The 12,362-nt window shown below is 43.2% G+C and overlaps 1 protein-coding gene across 2 annotated transcripts in view; it reads right to left on the reverse strand.

Moving 5' to 3' along the window:
* Positions 1-3,068: 3,068 nt before the first annotated feature.
* The window catches only part of LOC123762694 (5-hydroxytryptamine receptor 2A), a 513,254-nt gene continuing 503,960 nt past the window's right edge, over positions 3,069-12,362 (reverse strand). For both annotated transcript variants that reach the window (XM_069332380.1, XM_069332381.1), the window contains 2 exons: positions 9,482-9,633; positions 3,069-6,390 (listed from right to left, as the gene is read on the reverse strand). In XM_069332380.1, the coding sequence (XP_069188481.1) occupies positions 5,407-6,390; positions 9,482-9,633 (1,136 nt within the window). In that variant the 3' untranslated portion in view covers positions 3,069-5,406. The remainder of the gene's footprint in view (positions 6,391-9,481; positions 9,634-12,362) is intronic.

Consider the following 12,362-nt stretch of genomic DNA (forward strand, 5'->3'; position numbering starts at 1 on the left):
GAATCTTGATATTTCCTCAACAATTATTCATAGTTGATAAGATGTATGATATTCATATGTTTTGTGTATGCTGATATCAATGAATAATAAATGAATGACCTTTTAATCCTCGACCTTCTCAGAAAACCGAGGGTTTCAGTGCAAAGAATTATGGGATGACCATCTCAGATGGAAAGGAAATGGGTCGTTCCACAAAACTTCAAGTTCACAGTAATTTGGCAATTGGGAACCGATTCATATCTTTACAGAACACACACACACACATACTGTTCACCTAGCAGTAAATAGGTACCTGGGAGTTAGATAGCTGCTACGGGCTGCTTCCTGTGTGTGGGTGTATGTGTGTGTGGGGGGGGGGGATCAGTTGATTGATTGATTGATTGATTGACAGTTGAGAGGCGGGCCGAAAGAGCAGAGCTCAACCCCCGCAAGCACAAGTGGTGAATACACACACACACACACACACACACACACACACACACACACACACACACACACACACACACCACTCTAACATATCTATGGCTCGGTTGGTTCTCAGTCGTCTGTTCATTATATGAAATTAGCCACATACTCGATATCTTTAAACTGGATAAACTCTAATTACACATCTTTCAGATAGCAGTTACTGTAGATATGATTTTGCACACAAATGAAGAATTTTGAGAAGCTTACCCGATACTGGCGTTCGATCCCACCACACAACAAGGTCATTAGCGGCGTTCCGTCTGCCTGTTAAATTACCTCTCTTGCCCTTTTCACTTCTTTGTTTCTTCACATATAATTATATTCTTTCTTATTTCTTATTTATAATTACCCAGTCTTCCATTTTCCTCCCGCTTGTAATTATCGGCATTTCACGTGACACCTTACAAGTCTGGCAATTAGGTTGAAAACACTGTGAAGGTTGCAGGCGATGAGTCACAATAACGTGGCTAAAGTAAGTTGACCAGACCACACACTAGAAGGTGAAGGGACGACGACGTTTCGGTCCGTCCTGAACCATTCTCATGTCGATTCTGTAACTGCGGCAACTGTGAAGGTTACCACTGTCTCGACCTCCTTCCTCCTGGGAAGGGTTTTAACTACTGCACTAAATATTCACTGGCACGTGTCTTAACACAATGTCTGTTATTACCCACCAAAAAATTGCGCATATCGATTGCGACCTCGAGCACCGTGAGTCAGTGAGTGAGTCAGTGAGTGAGTCAGTGAGTGAGTCAGTGAGTGAGTCAGTGAGTGAGTCAGTGAGTCAGCGAGTCAGTGAGTGAGTCCGTTAGTCGTGTGCCTATCTGTGAAGGCTGGGATTCGACGTGTCTATCGACGAGTGAGGGTTTGCTTGAAAAAACAACCAGCTCTTCAGCCCAGGTGCGATGAAACAGCGGCCCTCCCCCCCCCCTCCCTAAACACCACCTTCATCAATTTTAATCTAATGTTTTATAGAAATAGGTTTATTCTCACATTTACATTAATATTATTATTCACTGAAGTTCTGTGTATATTTAGGCGTAGGTTAGGTTAGGTGTTGAGGTTCTGTAGGCAATTATTTGTATTTGAAGTTCGTGGATGAGGCATTTACAGCATTGTGTTTCGAACAGAGGTCGTCGGCGAAGCACTTTTCGAGAAATGTTCGAAGATCATCAGTTGTGAGTCGTGTGTAAACAATTTTTCCTTCATAAACCAACCCGTCCTCGACTCAAGTCCATTACATCTAGCGGTCGACCCCACAGACGCATTCATAAATTTTAATATGCTGTTCATTCAAAACGGGAATTTTCTCAAGTATAAATTAATATTATAATATATTAGCATATTGTGCATAGGTTAGGTTAGGTTAGGTTAGGTGTTTAGGTTCTGTTGGCGATTATTTGTATTTGTAGTACGTGGGTGAAGCATTTATAGCGTTGTGATTCGAACAAAATTCGTCAGTGAAACACTTGTTCCGGATATGTTCGAACGTCAGCAGTTGTGAGTCGTGTGTAAACCACTTTTCATTCATAAACAGGGGGTTTGGCGGGTGCATGGAATCACCTTTGGATCTTTGTTTGGAGGACGGGCTGCATAAACAGGGTGTTTGGCGGCTGGGTTAACGATCGAGGGTTCGCTCAAAGTGTCAATCAGGGAGGGGGAAGGGGGTGTCGGTCAACGAGGGTCGGGTAGCGAAGGTTAGTTCGACGCGTCGGTCAAGAGAGTGTTTGCTAAAACATCATTGTCCAAACAGCCGTTGTACAGTCTTCATCCAGTCAAAAATAACAAAAACAAACAAAACCTTTTATTCCTTCATTCTATTTTCGTTGTATACCTGACTATCCCCACGGCTCAGCTGGCATCACTGAAACAAATACAAAATAATAACAATAAATCTTTTTAATCACTGTGATATATATATATATATATTTTTTTTAATCCAATAAATACCAATACACAGTAGAGTCACATTTTTATGAAGGTACCACTTTTTTTGTGATGCGTCAGTTGACCTCTGGGTCGAAATATGTTCAATTTCATAGTTGAATGACCTCTTAATCAACCATGACAGTTGACATTTTTGCTCAGATATCCAATGATAATTGGATGGGGGGCTGAAGGTCCCTTACAGGCAGCGAGAAGAGAATGAACTGGCACATCTGGAGAGGAAAAGCCCCCCGGGAGGCTGTTGGTCTGCGGGAACTGCCGCCCCCTGCCACTGATTATCTCCTTCAGGAATGTCACCGTCGACAAGGGGGAAATGAAACGGTAGAGATTACATTATGCAACAGCTGCTTGTCAAATTAGTTTGTACGTTAGAGTGTGGAAGCGAGGAAGGGCGGAAGGGAGAGAGAGAGAGAGAGAGAGAGAGAGAGAGAGAGAGAGAGAGAGAGAGAGAGAGAGAGAGAGAGAGAGAGAGAGAGAGAGAGAGAGAGAGAGAGAGAGAGAAGCAGCAGCAGCAGCAGCAGCAGCTGTCTCCTCGTTTCCTAAAATAGTACACACCCTACTAGATATACACCAGAACAGTGCGTCAAGCTCACGAGCTCATCATTAATGAGTTCTGCTCAAAAGCTCACTATCAGTGAATTATGAAACACAAAAAGTTCCCCTTCAGCAAGTTATGTTAACAAACCCACCATCTTGAGATGATTTCGGAGCTTAGAGTCCCCGCGGCCCAGTCCTCGACCTGGCCTCCTTTTTCTTACACACCCTCAGGAAGCAGCCCGTAGCAGCTGCTTAACTCTCAGGTACCTATTTACTGCTAACTGAACAGGCCCATCAGGGCGAAAGAAACTTTGCCCATTTGTTTCCGCCTCCTCCGAGGATCGAACTCGGAACCTCAGGACTACGAATCCTTAGCGCTGTCCTCTCAGCTGTCAGGCCCTTTTGCCAGTGTTTACACCTGAATATTTTGTTTGAAGAGTCAAGACGCTAACAAAAATATAAACTACAATCATCATATTCAGTGTGTTTGCCTATGTTTAGAGATGACACTGTATTGTAATTTGTGTTTGTTATTGACATCACATAGTGTAATTAAGAAACTCAATAAGAACATAAGAATAATGAATAAACTAATGAAAACTTACTGGCTCATACGAGGCAGGACCTAAATTGTATACTTAAGTTATAATAGAGTTTTGTAAAGATTTTATTACCGCTTCATATGAGAGACTGATAAGGACAGTAGAAACGGAGGGAATCAGAGAAACTTCTCTTAAAACTGTTTCAGGGGAAGTCATTGCAGAGACGGTCAGAATAAATTGTTTAGATACAGAAACGAACATCAACATTTGTAAATCTGGGGATGACACTGAAACGAATACAGACGAAGATTCAGTAACAGGAGAACAAAGACACGCTTTTCCAAAATGGACTGAAAATAATCAAATTTGATTCAGTGCTGATAAGTGGAGGGTTCTTACATAAGAAAATAAAGCACAGGTGCCAGATATCCACTACACAAAAGTGAAATTGTGAAATCAGATTGTGAGAAGGAATGTGAGTTATTATTAGTAAGATTCTGAAACCCAAGAAGTCAATGCATAAATTTTAGAAATAAGGCCAATAGAGTGCTAGGATTCATATCCAGAAATATTAGTCAAAAACTCACTTTCAACTTTATCCGGACTTGGATTATGCAGCAAAGTTTTGAGCACCGTACTATAAAATTAATGTAAATTCTCGTAAGATTATTCAGAGAAGATGGGTAAGTTAATCATGGGAATTTGGAATCTGTCGTATGAAGAGAGATTATGGAGACTCAATTTACATTACATGAAATGGCTGAAGAGCAAGAGGAGATATGACTGAAGTTTACAATTGAATGAACGGATTTAAGAAGGGAGATATAAAAATAGGTTCTAACAATATATATGTACAAAGGCTCGAACACGAGACAGCACATTTAAATGGGATTTGTTTTGATTGGACAATCACGTGATTGTTTAAATGTAGATGAGCGGTGCTTTGCGTAGTCAAAAGGCCTTCTGGATATAGCTTTATCCTTAGGTTCCTGTAACAACAAGGAGTACACTATCGGGTTGTGATCATAAGTTCACTATCAGAAAGTTATATTCACAATCAGGAGACGATCAGCGATGAACGTTCTCAGGTTAATCAATATCATTGGTTGTGAAAACACGGTCACTATCAGTGAGTCATGATAACAGGCCTGCTTTTAGTAAATCATGTTCATAGAACCATTAATAACTGGATCAAAATCACAAGCTTACAAAGAGTACCGGTAGTCATGATCCCCCAAACCATTCTCAGTTATCATCATCACAAAGCCTCCGAGATAACTAACTGGCCTTATTTTCCAGATTTTATGTTTAGGCAAACGTCAGGAATAATCACCCAACCTTCAGACATAACAACAAGCTCTAATGTACTCGGTGGCGATCGTAAGAGGTAGTTTATACGAGTTTTAAATATATATATTAAACAACTGCTATCTCATAATTTGTTTAGTTATTGGGAGCTCTTTTGTGCTGAAATTTAACTATATTATTGTCTTACAACATTCATCATAGTAACATTCCCCCTTTAGCCTACGTAATATACATGTTTACATTGGATAAATCCTATATAGCATCTCTTACACAAAAAAGTATTTTTTTTCAGGCAGATGGTTTTAAATACACATTGTTTGGTTACGTATAAATTGACAGACGTTGGGAACTACTGTTCTTTCCGACTTCTGTACACTAGAGACTGATCATTTGGAGATACTCTACATGTATAAAGTCCCATTTGATTTTGTGCGCTTGTTTGGTTATGATTTAAGTAAACTAGTTTAGTGTTTGCGTTAAATAGCGGGCAGTGAAGCAGGAGTTTCAAATCCTGCGTTTGTTCCGTCTATCGAGCAATCAACATGTATGTGATTGTCTCTGGGTTGTAAACACTCATGTGACGACTCTCTGATTGTTGTACGAGTCAGCACTGATGCTCCTGCTCTTGTTCTGGGCTTGTGAGAGCGTGCTGGTAACTAGGGCTCTTGACGTAGGTGGAGAGAGTGCGAATGGAGCAAGGTGTGGCCACGGCTGACGGCGTGGGTCCCCCGTACGGGCCCGCCATATTGTCCGACATCGAATGCGATCTCACGTGTCGGTGGTCAAAATTGTAGTCACACTTAAGGATTTTGATAAACGCCGCCTTGAAGGTGCGATTGAAGATAGTATAGATGATGGGGTTGATGGTGGAGGAGACGTAGCCGAGCCACAGACACACGTTGGCCACGTGGTCATTCACGTGGCAGGTCGGGCACGCCGCGAAGTATATGTTGAGGATAAAAAACGGTGTCCAACATATGACGAAGGCAAAGAAAACTAGACCGAGCACTTTCGAAGCTTTCTGCTCGTTAGCGACGGCGTTGGCGGCTAAGGCGTCCCTTTTTCTCGTCGGCAGAAAGCGGAGATGCCACGCAGCGGTTCCAACGAGCTGTAAGCGTAGAGCTTTCAACTTAAAGTTTCTCGTTTCACGAGCGATAGACTCCGGCGTCTGGGTCGCTTGCTCGCATTTGTGAATGTTGGAGAACTCGTAATGGCCGGCGTGACCGTTGGAGTACGACCCCCGGTACGAGGTTCTCGGGGTGAAGGCGAAGGAATGGGTTGTCTGCTGGTGTTTCCGTCGAACGGAGCGATACCTGCCCATGGTCCGCGCTTTGCCCGCCGGCGCGTCCCCGGCGAATTTGGCCTTCTTGCGGAGCAGGTGAACAGTGAGGGCGTAGCTGACCACCATGATGACCATGGGGATGTAGAAGGCGCACAGGGACCCGAAGATGAAAAAGGTCTGGTTGTTGATGGTGCAGACGTAGTCGGCGGGCATGATGTTGGTGGTGTCGATGATGCCCAAGACGGTGATGAGGGAGGTCACCAGCATGGCCAACAGCCACACCAACACCACCTTCACGCCCACAGTCTGAAAGAGGGCAAAGAGCGTTAGCTATCAACGATGTTAGAGAATCAGACGCACCGATCAACGATGCGAGAGAATCAGACGCACCGATCAACGATGCGAGAGAATCAAACGCACCGATGAACGATGTTAGAGAATCAGACGCACGTCATGATCCACGGAATCGTAATCGTCGCTCCGTTTCCGTTCAGCTGTGACATTGTTACAGACATGGAGGCTGCTAAACTATTCTCAATATAATGAATAAACAGGCGATTCAATTCCATTACAAGTTTATATGATTATTATTCACGAAAAAGCATTTCAGGTATAACTGAGTCATATTTACATTTTTTTTAATTTATGTAAATTATGTAAAAATTTAATTAATGTAATTTTTTTAAGACAGTGGGACTTTAAAAAGGTTGCTCCAGTGGATCTTTAGAAAGACTGTTCCAGTAAGTCATAGAAAAGACTTCTAGTTAGTCTTCAAAAAGTTTCCAGTGGTCTTTAAAATACTATTTCAGGGGTTCTTCAGAAATAATTTTCTAGTGGGTCTTTTAAAATTGTTCTAGTGGGTCTTTTAAAATTGTTCTAGTGGGTCTTCTGAATGACTATTCCAGTGAGTCCTCAGAAAGGCTGTTCCAGTAATCAACTCAAACAAATTCAATGCAAATTTGTATTGATATCCGTGATAAAATCAACGTTTCAAGCAATATATTCCATCGACAATCCTGAAACCATTCATTATGGATTGAATCCGCTCAAACATATGCATATACTGAACTTCTAATGTACTGTACATTGTGCTACTTCCTATGTAAAGTTTCACCAGTTAAAATATCTTAAAAAAAAACTCGTGATCTCTACATTGAAAATTGTTAGAATACTACAACGCATCTTCCTAAAATGACCGTACTTATATTAAGTATTTGGTGGGAAGTAACAATATGGATCACCAGTAAAGCACTTGTTTGTACCAAACCACTTCAGATTGTATAGCTCAGAAAAAAATAAAAATAAAACCAAACATAAATATTCTTAGGCCTAGTATAGTACATATATGTACTATATTAGGCCTTAGCGTGTATTAGGCCTAAAATTGATTAAGAGAGATTAAGCTAGATTTTATATTTATGTTGCAGTTTTAAAAAAAAGTTTTCGGTTTGTCCAAATTCAATAAAACAAAAGTCAACTTTCTGGTGGTCCATCACTACATATTGGGACTTTCTACTAAATAGTTTCTATACGCACTTCCATTTTAGGAGGATGGGGCTCGAATATTAAGATAAAATAAATTTAAAGATGTATAAAAATTAAGACTTACAATATACTTTCAATATATTGAAATAATTACTTACTGAGGTGTAAAACTTGTTTTGTTTTAAATACATTTGACGTTTCAAAGCGGGTGTATGTGTGACTTTTAGGTGCAATGTTCACGTGGGCATGTGCAAGCATTACTAGTCATGAATATCAATACTTTTTATTACGCTCAAATTAACCAATGGCGCATCTGGAAGCAAAGATCAATGTGGAGTAGGTTCTATATGTACTCGACCCCTTGAGACCCATCACTCCCCTCACCCTGAAAGCAGGCGTCATTCAGGTGTGCGAATCATTATCCTGCCTTCAGGTATAGAATTAAAAGTGTCAGTGTCTTGAATATATGGCTGCTGAATCCTTGCGATAACCAAATTTGCAGCAAGCGATTATGTATTTTATGATCAAATGCAGGACGAGGGAGAGAGAGAGAGAGAGAGAGAGAGAGAGAGAGAGAGAGAGAGAGAGAGAGAGAGAGAGAGAGAGAGAGAGAGAGATAACTGAGAATAGAGTCGAAGAAAATGAAATTGGAAAAACGATAGGAACTTCTATTACCAGAGGAGCAGGAAGCGAGGCGGGGGCGCGGGGCACCACGGGCCCAGGCAGACATGAGCCCCGGGAGGCTGAAGCAGGGAGGGAATGGTGGGAATCTGAGAACCCGTAACTTGGGCTTTGAAACCTGAGCTTATAGGGACTTCAGATCAGCAACTTGGTTATTGGTATTTCTGACCTGTGGTACATGGGGTTCGTGGGGGTTCGAGAGCTGGAAGTGGGCATTTGGTACCCTCAAACTTGGCATCTACAAAACCTTAGAATTACCTCAGTGTTCCACAATGTTGTCTGAGAATTTGTGACAGTCTAGCTGAAAATTGCAGTAAGTTCAGCGTTACAGCAAATAACGTTCTCTCTCTCAAAAAAAAAAAAAAAAAAAACGCTCGCTCTTTCCCTCCCTCCCTCTCCCTCTCAAAAAAGTGTCAGCAACCAAATAATAATTACAATAATTATAATAATTAGTAAATCAATTGGAGTAATGCTGGGATCAATACCAGCGACCTGGGTACTCTAAGCTGCACACCTTACCCACGTCGCTGGTTCGAATCTCCAAATTGCTCCAATTGATTTCACGTTAGTGTGATATCTTTGTATAACAACAACAACAACAATAATAATAATAATAATTACTACTACTACTACTAACAATAATAATAATAATCGTTGTGAGAAAATTAGTAGGAGTCATAAGGAGGATGCGAACCCGCACACTTGGCACTGCCAAGCACACGCCCTGGAGAGAATAAAAGGTTTACCTCCAGCTCCTGGACCCCAATCAGAGTCCATGGCGGAGGGAGGGGGTCAATGCGTGAAACCCCTGTCTGAGCTTCATTGGAAGCCTCAGGAACCCTAGAGGATTCAGCTGAATCCCATAATGCATTGTTGTTACCATGTCGTGGTGTAGGGCGTGGGCTTGAGGAATGGAAAGTGTGCACGTTCGAAGATTCCTCATTGCTCCTGCCGATTCACTCAGTGACACATCACCTTAATGTGATTTCTTTGTGAAATAATTGTTACACAAACGAAAAATTCCCTAATAATAATACAAATTACTATTATTATCGAACGGGCACTGAGGCTTAAGGGGAAAATCTGTGATCTGAAATTGGGAAAAATGACTGCATGACTTTGACTGATTGATTGATAAAGATTAAACCACCCAAGAGGTGGCACGGGCATGAATAGCCCGTAAAAAAAAGGAGTCTGGGGCAGAGTGATCTATATATATATATATTTATACCTTCTTACTGCTGCTGCGGGTCTTGAGCGGGTTGCGTATGCCTAGGTACCGCCCCAGCGAGATGGTGCACATGTGCATGATGCTGGAGGTGCACGCCAGCACGTCGCACGTCACGTAGATGTTGCAACCGACTAAGCCGAAGGGCCAGTACCCTGTCAGGGGGGGAAGGGGAAGACGTACAGGAGGGGTGATCACGTGTGTATATCAATGCACTCTTTCATAATTACAAATATTATATATATATATGCATTTTCAGTCAGAGACTATGTATATCAGTTATACATAAGTATATATTATAGCAGAGAACTCACCCCAGGATAACACAAATTCATATCATAGCAGAGAATTCATCCCAGGATAGCCAAAAACATATTCATAACACAGCACACTCAACCCCAGGATAACACATTGCTCCTACGCCTATCACATAACTTAAGAGAGGAAGAGAAGCTACCTCGATTTATGTCCGCTCGCTAATGAATGGCGAGAATTAAACTACAGAGTCATATATATATATATATATATATATATATATATATATATATATATATATATATATATATATATATATATATATATATATATATATATATATATATATATATATATGTGTGTGTGTGTATATCACGAAAATAAACACGTGATTAAAAATGTGACAATGTCAGACCACGGAGGAAAAAATGAAACAGGAGTTTCCTTAAGTACTTTCGTATATTAATACATCTTCAGAAGGAGTCCTTCTGAAGACTCCTTCTGAAGATGTATTAATATACGAAAGTACTTAAGGAAATTCCTGTTTCATTTTTTCCTCCGTGGTCTGACATTGTCATATATATATATATATATATATATATATATATATATATATATATATATATATATATATATATATCACATCAGGTCTAAATATTGAGAGAGTCACATCCGTTTTCTATTGTGCAAAACCTCACACAAGAGAATGGGAATCCCAGAAATATTATGTGGAGGGGGGGGGGTACTTTTGAGTTCTTATGACTTATAATGACTGCGTATGAGGAAAATATAGGGGAAGGTGGGTAATCTGGGCGCTGGTAGACTGATAAAAGTGTGTGTCGACCCTGACAAGCCTGTCAATTGTTATTTTCTAACCAGTCCCATCTGTCAATCATTATTTCCTAGCCTCTCTCGACTGTCAATCACTGTTTTCTAACCTATCTCATCTATCAATCATTGTTTCCAGGTCAGTCAATCATTGTTTCCTGACCTGTCAAGCATTGATTCATATCCTCTTAATCATTGATTCTTAACCTGTCACTCATTGCATCCTTATCTATCCAGCATGTCAATCATTGATTCTTAACCTGTCACTCATTGCATCCTTATCTATCCAGCATGTCAATCATTGCATCCTTATCTATCCAGCATGTCAATCATTTGTCAATCATTACTTTGTTTAACAATAATCGAGCTGTTTCAGAAGAAGCCAAGCGGGATTAGGTCACAGGGAACTAAAGAATTACCCCCCAGTTCCTGACACAAAACCAGGTAAGGACAGATATGTGCGGTCATAAGCATTTCGAAGGCAGATATGTGGGGGTCATAAGCCATGTTGAGGCAGGTATGTTGGGGTCAAAAGCCATGTTAAGGCAGATATGTGGGTGCCTGTGTCCAGCCCCCAGCAAAACCTTTATTTAAGCCATCGTTGACCCAGAAACACGCGCCATTATCTTTAGACTTTTCGACCCTTTTGAAGGGAAGGAGAGAGAGAGAGAGCGCGAGAGAGAGAGAGAGAGAGAGAGAGAGAGAGAGAGAGAGAGAGAGAGAGAGAGAGAGAGAGAGAGAGAGAGAGAGAGAGAGAGAGAGAGAGAGAGAGAGAGAGAGACAGCGACAGTGAGAGACAGAGAGAGAGAGAGAGAGAGCGACAGTGAGAGACAGAGAGAATTTATGCATACAAACATACATGCATACACATATACATACATATATACATAAATCTATACATATACTCACCCACCAATACACGCGTAAAACATTATACATGCATATGTATCCAGCGCGGTCAGTTCCTTAAGCCCCAGAGAGCGTCGCTGACAATAGAAATAATTTCTGAAGGTGTAACAGGCAACAGCCCCTGCCGCCCCTCACCCTACAGGGGCAGCCCTGCCGCCCCTCACTCTACAGGGACACCCCTGCCGCCCCTCACCCTACATGGGCACCCCTGCCGCCCCTCACCCTACATGGGCACCCCTGCCGCCCCTCACCCTACAGGGGCACCCCTGCCGCCCCTCACCCAGCAGGGACACCCCTGCCGCCCCTCACCCAGCAGGGACACCCCTGCCGCCCCTCACCCTACAGGGGCACCCCTGCCGCCCCTCACCCTACAGGGGCACCCCTGCCGCCCCTCACCCAGCATGGACACCCCTGCCACCCCTCACCCTGCAGGGACACCCCTGCCGCCCCTCACCCTACAGGGGCACCCCTGCCGCCCCTCACCCTACAGGGACACCCCTGCCGCCCCTCACCCTACAGGGGCACCCCTGCCGCCCCTCACCCTGCAGGGACACCCCTGCCGCCCCACACCCTACAGGGACACCCCTGCCGCCCCTCACCCTGCAGGAACACCCCTGCCGCCCCTCACCCTGCAGGGACACCCCTGCCGCCCCTCACCCTGCAGGGACACCCCTGCCGCCCCTCACCCTGCAGGGGCACCCCTGCCGCCCCTCACCCTACAGGGACACCCCTGCCGCCCCTCACCCTACAGGGGCACCCCTGCCGCCCCTCACCCTGCAGGGACACCCCTGCCGCCCCACACCCTACAGGGCACCCCTGCCGCCCCACACCCTGCAGGGACACCCCTGCCGCCCCTCATCCTGCAGGAACACCCCTGCCGCCCCTCACCCTG

This window comes from Procambarus clarkii, chromosome 27 (genome assembly GCF_040958095.1).
Source record: "Procambarus clarkii isolate CNS0578487 chromosome 27, FALCON_Pclarkii_2.0, whole genome shotgun sequence".
In the NCBI taxonomy this organism is placed as follows: Eukaryota; Metazoa; Arthropoda; class Malacostraca; order Decapoda; family Cambaridae; genus Procambarus; species Procambarus clarkii.